Raw genomic sequence first — 14033 nt, forward strand, 5'->3', positions numbered from 1 at the left:
AAAGTATTTAACCCTAATTCCTAATACTGTATCTTTAGCTTTCCATGCCTCCTTTTCACCTTTCCCATGTTATTGATGTTTATATATATATCATGACCACAACAGTCTCTGGAATCTCTGCTGGGGAGGAGACCTCTGTTGACTAGAGCTGGGGGAAGGTTTTCCATAAAAAAAGGATGATTCAATTAAATAAAAAAGAGACTGTACCAATGTTGTTGTATTTTGACTGAAAATTATCAAAATGTTTATTATAATATAATATAATATAATATAATATAATATAATATAATATAATATAATAAATAATTGTTGAAATGATAAAGTCAGAATAAAGGGCTTCATACTTTAAAAAATGAAACATATCGACCTGATTGAAATAAAATGTTTTGGTAAGGTTGTTTCAATATTTCCAAACCAAGGGGATTTTTGGCATGTTAGTTTCATGGGAAATTTCAGAAATATGAGATTTTCTTCCAGATCTGGATGAATGAAAATTTCAAAATGTAGAATTTCCTGTGGAATGGAAATTCCAAGATTTGACCTGCTCTGCTATCAATTTTATAACAGTCTGCACACACAGCCATCCTCCATTTCAAATTAAACAAGCCATGTCAACAATAGGTAGCATTTTCTGAAAGTTTATCTGGAGCCAGATCAAAAACATTCCCAAGGAAGAGTGGGTTACAATACATATGTTTACCCAAAGGTCCTGGCCCCCTTCTTGGTTATTCACAGCACAAGAAGTAATAGCACTAGCACTGTAGCATATAGACGCCTCAATCACCAACCAGTTTCCTGTTGTGCTGGTTGTTTCACACACATGTAGTAAAGAGACAACACCTGCCCCAGAGAACTTACGAGCAGGATGCAACAGGTGGAAAAGAAAAGAAAAGAAAAGAAAAGAAAAGTTCAGTATCAATGGGTAAAGATAGGAAGAGGTCTGCATCTCCCTCACCTTTTTCCTTTGCAACCCCTCCCAGATACATCAGTCTTTCACCATCTAACACACACTAGTTTTATGGGAAACATATAAAATATTCCCAGCCTGTCAATCTCTCCTATTCCTTTCTTCCAACTCCTGGATGGACCCAGGTCTACATGGCCACACCACACACCCCTCGTCAGATCCCTCCCCATTAATTACACTTCTTTCCAGACCCCCTTTATTCCCTTCTCTCACTAGCACCTTTGCACCTTCTCCCAAGCTGCCAGGCTGAGATTTTCAAAGCTGCCTGACAGTTTGGGCACCCCATTCCCATTACACTTCACTGGAAATGGTACCCAAATCCATGAGCTGCTTTCCCTGAACCAGATCTGCACAAACATCTCTCTCCTCCTTCATTTCAGTCTTCGGAACAACGCCTTATTCAAGAATCCCTCCAATAATACTTCCAGTCCCAAAAGAAAGAAAGAAAAAAAGAAAGAAAGAAAGAAAGAAAGAAAGAAAGAAACTAGGATGCCTGTGCTACTATCCAAGCAACGCTCATTGCCCAGATGTGTGCGTTCTGTCACACTCCATCCATCCATTGCCTGTTGTTATCTGTCCTAGCATGTTCACTTGCCATGATCAGATGAGTCAATGCTCTTAGGAGCAAAGACCATGTCTTTACTTCCATTGTAAATCACCATGACCCCACCTAGCTCTCAATACATGGCTTAAAAAACAACGTGAGACAATATCATTATTAGTTCTCTAATAAAATAAAGAAAGTCTCTCACCTGCCTTGAGAACAAAGGGCCATTTCTTCAGTGGCTCATCAGGCAGCTATAAGTATGAGCCAAAGAACATGTCTAGGGATACGAGCCCCTGTGGGTGATCTCATTGATCTCCGCAAACAACTGCAGCCGCCCCAGGGCATTGTCCGCCTTGAACACCAGTGTGAATAGTGAGGATTCATGAAGCTTAACATAACCAGATAATATTTCAGCACTCAAGTGAGTAACTCTTCCTCTAGCAGTTAGTCCCAGAGTTCTCCTGCCCACTTCAGCATGGATCACACATTGCCCAAAAGAATAAGGGTTGCAGGATTGGATCCTTAAGGGTGTGACAGGTTGGATCACAGAAACCCCCTTGGGGCTGCCACCTGATGTGCTGAGACTACCCGTGAGCCTGTTTCCCCTGTCAGCTTAGGACTTCAGTGCCCTGCCTGGTTTGAGCCAGACACGCTTGTCTGCTGCAAACCCAGACCCAAGTCTGAACCACATCCCCCAACAGCTGCAGGCTTAACTGAAAACAGCTTAAGAAGTGTTCCTGTCTCTAACACTCAGATGCCCAGCACAAAGTGGGGTCCAAACCCCAAATAAATCAGTTTTACCCATATAAAGCTTATAGAGGGTAAACTCATAAATAGTTTGCCCTCTATAATACTGATAGAGAGATAAGCACAGCTGTTCCCCCCCCCCAGGGAATTAATACATACTCTGTGTTAATTAATAAGTAAAAAGTGCTTTTATTAAATACAAAAAGTAGGATTTAAGTGGTTCCAAGTAATAACAAACAGAACAAAGTGAATTACCAAGCAAAATAAAATAAAACACGCAAGTCTAAACCTAATACAGTAAGAAGCTGAATACAGATAAAATCTCACCCTCAGAGATGTTCCAATAAGCCTCTTTTACAGATTAGCCTCCTTCTAGTCTGGGTCCAGCAATCACTCACACCCCCATGATTACTGTCCTTTGTTCCAGTTTTTTTCAGGTATCATTTGGGGGTGGAGAGGCTATCTCTTGAGCCAGCTGAAGTCAAAATTGAGGAGTCTCCCAGGGGTTTAAATAGACTTTATCTTGTGGGTGGACACCCCTCCCTCCCCCTGTGTAGAATCCAGCTACAAAATGGAGTTTTGGAGTCACGGGGGCAAGTCACATGTCCATACATGACTGAGTTCCTTACCAGCCAAACCACATTCCTGGGAAAGCTCAGATGTGGATTGGTGTCTCCAAGTTCATTGTTGGCTTAAGTGTTTCTTGATTGGGCACTTACTTTGTACATTCCTTTCTCAAGAAGCTGACCAAATGCTTTTCTAAGGCTACTTAAAATCAAGCAAGTACACAGCCAATATTCATAACTTTGAGTACAAAAATGACACATGCATACAAATAGGATGAATATATTCAGTAGATCATAACCTTTACAGAGATATGTTACATGGCATATGTAGCATAAAACATATTCCAGTCATGTCATATTTACATTCATAAGCATATTTCCATAAAGCATTATGGGGTGCAATGTCACAAAGGGAATGTCTATATCATAGATGGGAGCTAGCTTGGTTCCAGCTAGGGCACTAAAACTAGCAGTGTGGACATTGCAGAGACGCAGGGGGTCAGCTGTGTTTGAGAGCCAGATCTGCTGCCTGAGACACAATGTCTACACTGCTAGTTTTAGCTCACCTGTGGCTAGTGCAAGTCTGTCTGCTCAGGCTGGGAGGCTCACATCCACCTGCAGTGTAAACCTAGCCCTAAGGGTCTTCTTCAATCCACCGGGTCGTCCATTGAGTTTTGCTTGCAAAAGTGGCATCCTCCTGAAGCCCTTACTCACACAGCTAGTAGTTACTCATGCAAGTGCTCATAGCAAAGCCAGCATGGTCACTAGAGTGAGTCATGGTTAATTATATAAGGGTGGCAGGATCAGGCCCACAGAGTGCAGAATTGGGCCCAGGTCAATTACACAGAATGAATTTGGAGCCGAACCCTGGTTACGAAGCCAGCAGGAGCTGCGTGTGCTCAGCACCTCTCAGGAATGCGCAAACAATGCTTGTGTTGAGTCTATGCATAAACTACCCCCTGGATTAATGTAATCTGGAGCTCTGCACTGGGCCAATTTGTCACCCACAAAGGGCCACATTAAATAGTTTGAAAACTGTGAGATTCATGCAAGACTTTTCTATCCAAGTGGTTAAGTTCCCATGGGCTGTGAGTGCCAGCACTTAGGAAACAGTGCGTTCTCAGACTGGATGCCTTTCTGGAAGATGCTTTAGTCAAATGCAAGTTATTGGGATCAGTACAGGGGTAACCGGGTGAAATTATCCATCCTTTGCTATTCAAGAGGTCAGGCTAACTGATCTAATGGGTCTTTCCAGCCATCAAATCTATTAATCTATGAAAAAGCAGGAACAACTAAAATCTTAGGGCACGTCTTCACTACCCGCCGATCCGGCGGGTAGCAATCAGTCTATCGGGGATCGACTTACCGCGTCTAGTGAAGACGCGATAAAATCGATCCCTGATGGCTCTACCGTCGACTCCGGAAATCCACCGAGGCAAGAGGCGGTAGCGGAGTCGACGGCGGCGTGGCAGCGGTCGACTTGCATCCGTCCTCACAGCCAGGTAAGTCGACCTAAAATACGCCACTTCAGCTACGCTATTCACGTAGCTGAAGTTGCGTATCTTAGGTCGACCCCCCGCTGTAGTGTAGACCTAGCCTTAGGCGATTATTTCCAAAAGTGGTTTTCGGCTTTGGGCCTAAATTCCAGTGTTGCTGAGCATTCCCAGATCATACTAAATGGGAGCTGCAGCTTCTCAGACGTTCCAAAAATAATTCAAGCCTGATGGCCAAAACTGTGCAGCCTGTCCACTAATTTGGGGTACCTCCATTTTTTGGTGCCCAATTTGTGAGAACGGAGGCCATGGGCAGTGGGTATAATAGGCATGGGGAGGCTCTGCCACCCCCGGCGCTGCTGCAGCCACGTCCGCCGGACCCCAGTTCCTGGGTTTGGTGGTAAAGCTTTTGTTTTATTATGCCCCATGCAGGTTCCGGAGTGGTTGAGGAGGCACATACCACCTCCTCAGCCGCCCCGGAACCTGCATGGGTCATATCAAAAGCATCTTCTAACAGACGCTTTGGCTTTTCCCCTGGGAGGGTTGGGTCCCAGGAGGGAAGGCACGGCACGGCTTCCACCAGCCTGGGGCTCGTGGTGGGAGGGGGGTGCTCAGGGCTTTGGCCAGCCCGGGACTCCTCCAGAATACGGACCCTGGACTTCAGAAAAGCAGACTTTGACTCCCTCAGGGAACAGATGGGCAGGATCCCCTGGGAGAATAACATGAGGGGCAAAGGAGTCCAGGAGAGCTGGCTGTATTTTAAAGAATCCTTATTGAGGTTGCAGGAACTAACCATCCCGATGTGTAGAAAGAATAGTAAATATGGCAGGCGACCAGCTTGGCTTAACAGTGAAATCCTTGCTGATCTTAAACACAAAAAAGAAACTTACAAGAAATGGAAGATTGGACAAATGACCAGGGAGGAGTATAAAAATATTGCTCAGGCATGCAGGAGTGAAATCAGGAAGGCCAAATCACACTTGGAGTTGCAGCTAGCAAGGGATGTTAAGAGTAACAAGAAGGGTTTCTTCAGGTATGTTAGCAATAAGAAGAAGGTCAAGGAAAGTGTGAGCCCCTTACTGAATGAGGGAGGCAACATAGTGACAGAGGATGTGGAAAAAGCTAATGTACTCAATGCTTTTTTTGCCTCTGTCTTCACAAACAAGGTCAGCTCCCAGACTGCTGCACTGGGCAGCACAGCATGGGGAGGAGGTGACCAGCCCTCTGTGGAGAAAGAAGTGATTTGGGACTATTTAGAAAAGCTGGATGAGCACAAGTGCATGGGGCCAGATGTGCTGCATCCGAGGATACTAAAGGAGTTGGCGGATGTGACTGCAGAGCCATTGGCCATTATCTTTGAAAACTCATGGAAATAGGGGGAGGTCCCAGATGACTGGAAAAAGGCTAATGTAGTGCCCATCTTTAAAAAAGAGAAGAAGGAGGATCCGGGGAACTACAGGCCAGTCAGCCTCACCTCAGTCCCTGGAAAAATCATGAAGCAGGTCCTCAAGGAATCAATTCTGAAGCACTTAGAGGAGAGGAAAGTGATCAGGAACAGTCAGCATGGATTCACCAAGGGCAAGTCATGCCTGGCTCACCTAATTGCCTTCTATGACGAGATAACTGGCTCTGTGGATGAGGGGTAAGCAGTGGACTTTAGCAAATCTTTTGATACGGTCTCCCACAGTATTCTTTCCAGCAAGTTAAAGAAGTATGGGCTGGATGAATGGACTATAAGGTGGATAGAAATCTGGCTAGATCGTTAGGCTCAACGGATAGTGATCAATGGCTCCATGTCTAGTTGGCAGCCGGTATCAAGCGGAGTGCCCCAAGGGTCGGTCCTGGGGCCGGTTTTGTTCAATATCTTCATTAATGATCTGGAGGATGGCGTGGACTGCACCCTCAGCAAGTTTGCAGATGACACTAAACTGGGAGTAGTGGTAGATACGCTGGAGGGTAGGGATAGGATACAGAGGGACCTAGACAAATTAGAGGATTGGGCAAAAGAAATCTGATGAGGTTCAACAAGGACAAGTGCAGAGTCCTGCACTTAGGACGGAAGAATCCCATTCACTGCTACAGACTAGGGACCGACTGGCTAGGCAGCAGTTCTGCAGAAAAGGACCTAGGGGTTACAGTGGACAAGAAGCTGGATATGAGTCGACAGTGTGCCCTTGTTGCCAAGAAAGCTAGCGGCATTTGGGGCTGTATAAGTAGAGGCATTGCCAGCAGATCGAGGGATGTGATCATTCCCCTCTATTCGACATTGGTGAGGCCTCATCTGGAGTACTGTGTCTAGTTTGGGCCCCACACTACAAGAAGGATGTGGAAAAATTGGAAAGAGTCCAGCGGAGGGAACAAAAATGATTAGGGGGCTGGAGCACATGAATTATGAGGAGAGGCTCAGGGAACTGGGATTGTTTAGTCTGTGGAAGAGAAGAATGAGGGGGGATCTGATAGAAGCTTTCAACTAGGAGGGTGGTGAAGCACTGGAATAGGTTACCTAGGGAGGTGGTGGAATCTCCTTCCTTAGAGGTTTTTAAGGTCAGGCTTGACAAAGTCCTGGCTGGGATGATTTAGTTGGGGATTGGTCCTGCTTTGAGCAGGGGGTTGGACTAGATGACCACCTGAGGTCCCTTCCAACCCTGATATTCTATGATTTTATGATTCTATGAGGCTGGGAGCGCTCAGGACTTTGGCCAGCATGAGGATCCTCCAGCTGAGGCCGGGAGCATTCAGGAATTCAGCCAGCTCGGGGCTCCTCCAGCCAAGGCGAGGGGTACTCAGGGCTTCGGCCAGCCTGGGGGCCATGCGGCCGGGGAAGGGGAGGTGCTTGGGGCTCCAGCCGTGGGGGGGCAGGTGGTTTCGGTGCTCCGGCCATGGGCAAAAGGGGCGGAGTCGGGGTCTAGCATCCCCAAAGGGGGGCTCCACCCTGCCCATGTTGTCAGAATTTGGTGCGTGACTCTCCTTTTGTTCTGCCTTTTGCAGTGCCCTGGTCCATGACAGGGCCTCTGTGCACTATGGCAACAATAATACTGTTGCCTCTTTCCGACCCAAGCAGCTAGTCATAGTTCGGGACCCTGGAGAAGTTCCCAGCTGGAAGCAGAAGCCAATGGAGGATGGTGTTCGCTCAGATGCAGTCTTGTTTATTTACAAGGGATGTACCAAGTCCTCCTTCTCCAAACACAGGAGGAGCTAGGAACAAAAGGAGCAGTTCCTCAGCTCATGGCCCCAAGCCTCTCTATCCAACGGATCCACGAGCTCTCTTCAGATTTTGCTGAGGTTCTTGTCTGGTCTCATTTTCTGTGTGTTCTCTCACAGACCCGGTCACGATACCCAGTAGAAACCTGAATGTCCACATGGTGCTACTTTCTGGGCAGAGCTTGTTGGCCTCTTGTCTCTTACAACTATCTTAAACGAAGGGCCCATTGACACATCAGTTTGAATGAGGTTTCACTCAACCTGTAACAAGTTTTCACCCAGCTCATAGCAATATAATAAGAGTAACCATACTTAGCAGGGGTGCTGTACTGCTGGATGTATCTTTTTGACGGATGTAAAATGAAGTCCTGGCAACTTGCTCTCATTAATAAGCTCGGTAATGGACTAAATACAAACATATAAAGGATTATTTTTTAATGCTGTTCCCCCAAGGCATGTACTTAAGTTAAGAAAAATGATTATAATGAACAACATTGTAATGATTCCCTTTGGAAGAGATTTTCACAAGATCACTCAGGGGAGGTTCCTGTCTCCTATAAAAAGAATAGGAAAAGGGTAACATCATTTCTGGTGCTGCTTTTCCAGAATGACACAGGTTCTGGCCAGTGGCTGGTCTCCTTCCAACCAAACTCTGGGCCAGTTGAAAAAAGACTTGATGAACTAAAGACAGAGATGAATTGACACGATACTATCAGCTGCTATCTGCTTCATGACCCAAACAAGGGTGATGATCCTACATTCCTGGTGCAGGAGAAAGGTAACATTTATGGCATATGAAACTACAATAATTTCCTTCGCCCTTCAGGCTTCCATGGTGCACTGCAAACACATAGTGAGACAGAGGGTAAAATATTCAAAAGTACCTAAGTCCCTTCATCAGGGGGTTCCTAAGTGAATAAGGTGTTTTTGAAAATGGGACTTAGGAGCTTTAAAACATTTTAACCAGTACCCTTTACCACTCTATAGGTGATGGGATGGATCATTTGATGATTGCCTTTCTGTTCATTCCCTCTGAAGCACCTGGCATTGGCCAGTGTCAGAAGACAGGATACTGGGCTAGATGGACCTTTCGTCTGACCCAGTATGGCCTTTCTTATGTTCTTATGTTCTTATCTGTAAATGCAAAAAAAAATTAATTGGATAAGGCCAAGATTTTCAGACTTGACTCATGATTTCGTAAGCCTCCTTTTTTCAGTGCCCAACAGGAGACATTTTAAAAGGGTTTGATTTTCAGAAAGGGCTGAGCGCCCACCCTCTGAAAATCACTAGTCACTTGTTTCTTGGCGTAAATTATTCAGTGAAGAACAGCAACATTTGCTGACAGGTTTCAGAGTGGTAGCCAAGTTAGTCTGTATTAGCAAAAACAAAACCAACATCGTTTTTGTTTTAACAGTTGCTGAAGAATTTTTGTGACCAAAGAGCGTCCAACCAGCTCTGTTTGTAACTGTGGTTGTTGCATTTGCTGTATATCGTTGAGAGGTCTTTTTCCAGTTTTCTGCTCTGTGTGGCTCTTTCAGGGAGCAGTGTGGCTAGGAATTGTAGTGTGGCCATGTGGATAGTCTTTAAAGAAGCATGGATGCCAGTGATAGGAAAAAAACCTACTGGGCTAATATTTGTCAAATAAATATTTGCCAGGATTTTAGGGGGCCCAATTTGAGACACTTTAAAAGGGCCTGATTTCCAGAAAGAGCTGAGAACTTATTTTACATCTAAACAGAGAGGCCTGGTTGATTGTAGCTTTATATCTATATCTTTCTGCTTCTTTCTGTGAGAGGCAGAAAGAAGCAGAACGCAAGAGAGGCAGGGGTTAACATAGCCTTGGGGTAAAACCAAGAGACAGAGCTACTTTTGAGCACAGGACCCAGTGGAAAGGCAGACTTGGATTGCTGAATGAGGAAAGAGCCCTCTGCATATTCTTTGTAAATAAACAGGATTCCCTACAAACATCTCTGACTTTTATCATTGATCTCTGCTACCTGTGCCAGCCAAGGGACAATGGTGTTTAAATTTATTTCCCCGTGTTGACTGCTGAAGCCTCCCTGCCCCACTCGTGCTAAAGATTTCCCCCTGGCCCAGTGAAGACCCTTCACATTGTAAACTGTCCAGGGAAAGGACTTGGTTCATCGCTGTGTCTTGTACTTAATAAATAACAAAAGTGAGGCACAGAGAGGTTAAGGGACATACTCAAGGTCACCAGCAAGTCAGAGGCAAAGGCCAAAATCGAGCGTTTTGATAGGAGAGGCCTATCCTGGCACACAGTCTCATGCTTTTACCTTGACATAGTGTTACCAGTTATTATCCACGGTGTCCCGAATCCTCAGGGTTCACAGCAAAGGTTGGGCCTGGAGTTGGACCACAATTTGCTGAATGACCAGTTTTCCTCTCAGTTTGGTGATTCAACAAAATGCAAATGTTTCATGGGAACATACCGATTTTGGCACATTTTTATGACAAATGAGTGCGGTATTTTATTTCTGTAACTTCAAAGCATGTCAATTCGACTATCATCTCAAGTTTAATAGACTAGAATTGAACCGAGTAGAAATGATAAAGTTAAAAAGGAAGTGCTTTATCGTTATCCCAACAAAGCACGTCAACATTTTGATAAGGTTCTTTAGCTGTCTCCAAAATGAAATTTGTCAGAATTTTGCTGGCAATGTTGCTGTTTCATTATGATCTGGGATGAAAGGCAATTTCAGAATGTCAGGATTACCCATGGAATGGAAATTCTGAGTTTTGACCAGGTCACATTGTTGAAAGAAGAGAAATAAATGAAGCACAGCTTCAAGATACTTTTTCTTATTCACAATGGGGGTGGAGGCCCAGTACTTTTGCTCTATCTTGCTAAACCCCATTGCCCTTCTAGCCATAGGATAGAACCCAGGAGTCCTGATGCTAAGACCCCCTTCTCTAATCCACTAGACAACAGGCCTTTCTCAGAGCTAAGATACAACCCAGGAGTCCGGGCCTCCATTGCTCTAACCACTGGCCCCCACTCCTCTCCTTCACTGCTGTAATCACTAGACAGCACTATTTCCCACAAGGACATATAGCTGCAGGCTTTTATGGATAGTTTTTTCATTGTCTCATAATTATCTGCTGACTCTCTTTCCCCCAGACCCTCCCTATGAAGGACACAGGCAGTGGAAACCTCACCACCATCTCCCACATCCTCCTCCTGGGATTTGGGAACCTCAAGGAACTGTGGATCCCACTCTTTACTGGCTTCCTAGCTGTCTATATCATATCCATGGCCGCCAACCTCCTCCTGGTGGTGCTGGTGGTGCTGGACCCCCATCTCCAGACCCCTATGTATTTCTTCCTCTCCAGCCTCTCCTGCCTGGAGATTGTCTCCACCTGCAACGTCTCCCCTGTGATGCTCACTGGTCTCCAGACAGGCAATGTGATGATATCTCTTGGTGGCTGCCTTGCGCAGCTCTATCTCTTCAGCGCCCTGGCCACCGTAGAGTACTTCCTGCTGGCAGCCATGTCTTCTGACCGGTATTTGGCCGTATGCCGCCCACTCCACTACCCTTCCCTCATGGACGGCAGGGTCTGCGGGCAGCTGGTGGTTGGGTCCTGGGTGGGCGGGTTCCTGTTCATGGGGATTGTGTCACTGTCGCTTATACCCTTGACCTTCTGCGGGTCCCGCGAGATAGACCACTACTTCTGTGATTTCCAGCCCCTCCTGGAGCTCTCCTGCACCAACACCTCCATGGTCCAGACGGTCACGTTCTTCCTGTCCTTCATCCCAGCCAACCCATTCCTCCTGACAGTCGCTTCTTACGTTTGCATCACCTGGGCTGTGCTGAGGGTCCCCTCTGCCTCGGGGAGACACAAAGCCTTCTCCACCTGCTCCTCCCACCTCACCGTGGTGACACTGTTCTACGGAACGCTGGTGGCCGTGTACATGTCCCCCAGGGACGGCACAGGGCTGAACCCCAGCAAGGCACTCTCCCTGCTCTACACAGTGCTCACCCCACTACTCAATCCCCTCGTCTACACTACAGCCTGAGGAACCAGGAGGTGAGCAAGGCCTGTGGGAGAGTTGCCAGGATTATCTCATTGGGGGGGGTTATGCCACTGGACGGTCTCCATCTCATGGCCCACCCAATAGCTGCTACTGCATGAGAGAGGCTTGGGGACACCACTACTGGGAATTCTAACAGGCTTCATTATCCTCATTCTACTGTTCCCTGATCATCATCCTCTGGGCCCTACTGACCCTGTAGGACTGCAATAGTCATTGCTGGTCTGTGCTAGCTCCTGCTTCTCTCCATTGTCCACAGCTGTGATCAGAGCTGTTGGGCTTTGATTGCTTCTACCAGCCTATGTTTGTAGCACCGGACCCACCAAGTTCACTAGATCCATTGCTCCCTTCCAAAATCTGGATGCCAGCTGGAAGCAGGTGAATTTCTTCCATTCAGATAGGGAGAGGGTGAACAGAGCAGCATTCCCATTCATAGTGCATCCAAGCGGGAACCTACTGTAATCCACTGCTCATGCATCCATTAAGAGGTGCTTCATACCCCAAAAGGGGCATGTTTAGGTGTGCAGGAGGTATAGCTAGGACTTCCCCAGTCCTGCATATTCACAAGCAGTGGTAGGGAAGGCCCATACAGGGCAAGCTGATCTTCCGCTGTAGATGTAGAAATTGCTGCTGCGCCTGATTATTTCCCCAATGCCCTTAGAAGGATATGTCCTTCACAAGCACATGTCAAAATTCGAGCTGGTTGAAACATTTCTGATGGGCTATTTCACTGAAATCCGCAGGAGTGTCAATTCTGATAAACATTTATTTAAAAAAAAAAAAAAAGTTTTGCAATTTGTTTTATTTTATTTTATATTCTACTCCAAATTCGCCTCTGTGTTCCATTGACCTGAAACAAAGTTATTTCAAAAATTTCATTTGGCAGGAAATATCAAATTTCGATGGTTTGTTCCAATGCAAAACAAAAGCAGATTTCAAAATCACAGGACTTCACGCAAAATGGAAATGCCAGGCATAGGCACTGACTTTTATTTTTCCCTGTGGGTGCTCCAACCCCACTCCACCCTGAGGCCCCACCCCCACCCCACTCCACTCCACTCCACTCCATCGGTGGCACTGATCAGCTGTTTGGTGGCACCACCGATTAGCTGTGATTTTTCTTCCATTGGTGCTCCAGCCCCGGAGTACCCATGGAGTCGGCGCCTATGATTCCAGGTCTTGCACAGACTAGTCAGAATGCTTTAAATTGTCATCTGATTTTGGTTATCTTCTTTTTTTGAGTGCTGAAACTTGCACTGAAACTGTACACATTCACCATCTTTCAAAACCAGGCCTGACATTTTCCAGTTAGGGGCCTAAATTTAAATCCCTAAATATGGGGCCTGATTTTCAGAGGGCCACTTCATTCAATGGGAGCGGTGGGTGCTCAGCACTTCTGAAAATCAGTATATACCTGGCCAATCAGCATTTAGTGCTAGACACTCAAGTTAAATACTTCCTCACCAGGAGCCAAAATGTAGCCCTACGTGAAGCCCCACAATGTGAACATAGGATCAGGTTTGGGGCCTCCAGAGTTGAAGGTTCAAGCCCCAAATATATGAACTCAGGTGTTGATGTAATAAGTTCTTCAGCAGACTCCCAGGCAGCTGCTACTTTGAAGAATGATCAGCCAGTGGCAGAGAGACTAAACAGGCATGTTAGCGTTCTGAGTCATAGATACAGTGCTAGGGCAAGCTACTTGTCTTCACTTTCATGGCCTAGCCCTGCCCAACCTGTTATCTTTAATTTGCTGTTGAGATGTTGACTCCCACCTCCGACTGGCCCAGGATGTCCGCCTCCATCGCCTGCTCGTTACATCTTCAAACGAGACCCTTTGTGCTGTCTCTCGTGTTGCCACGCATGCTTGGGAGAAGCTCCTGGTAAACAGCCAGAAACTACCTCATTATCATCTTTCAAATCCCTCCTTTCCCGTGATGTCTATAAAAAACCTGACAACGGTTAGGCCACTGGTTTGCCGAGACTACTGCCTGTCATGCTGACCAATACTGTCTCATAGTTGCCTTGCATTCTCCCATCTGTCTGTATCCATCTGTTCTCTCTTGTCTTATATTTAGATTGTAAGTTCTCTGGGACAGAGATAATTCTTTTGTTTTGTGTTTGTACAGTGCCTAACACCAGGGAGTCCTGGTCCATGAATGGGGCTCCTACTTGCTACTGTAATACAAATAAATAATAATAATACTTGATCAGGATTGTGTGACACAAAGAAAGAAGGACCTCTTTGTCAAGGGGGAATTCACACTTGGCGTGGTCAGATGGAATAGAGTGTAAGGCCAACCTGAGGGGATCATTTATGGTGGACTGGTGACATTATGGAAACTGATGTGAAAACAAGAGAGAGACCGGCCTTTGGGAAACAGATGTGTTGGCGTAATAGTTGTGATTTAGTGTCCAGGAACCTCCAAAGCCTGGGAGATCCTGAAAGAGACTTAGGCACCTA

At 46.1% G+C, this 14033-nt stretch overlaps 1 protein-coding gene across 1 annotated transcript; it reads left to right on the forward strand.

The window, feature by feature from the left end:
• The first annotated feature begins 10792 nt into the window (after nt 1–10792).
• LOC112114899 (olfactory receptor 2G3-like) lies at nt 10793–11557 on the forward strand. Its single transcript, XM_026652471.1, has one exon. The coding sequence runs from the start codon at nt 10793–10795 to the stop codon at nt 11555–11557; it is 765 nt and encodes a 254-aa protein (XP_026508256.1).
• Nucleotides 11558–14033: the final 2476 nt, after the last annotated feature.

Source organism: Terrapene carolina, unplaced genomic scaffold (assembly GCF_002925995.2).
Source record: "Terrapene carolina triunguis isolate 2854851 unplaced genomic scaffold, T_m_triunguis-2.0 Scaffold116, whole genome shotgun sequence".
NCBI classification, from domain to species: Eukaryota; Metazoa; Chordata; order Testudines; family Emydidae; genus Terrapene; species Terrapene triunguis.

Coding starts and splice junctions, on each gene's coding strand:
- LOC112114899 (XM_026652471.1), top strand. CDS start 10,793: ATGGCCGCCAACCTCCTCCTGGTGGTGCTGGTGGTGCTGGACCCCCAT.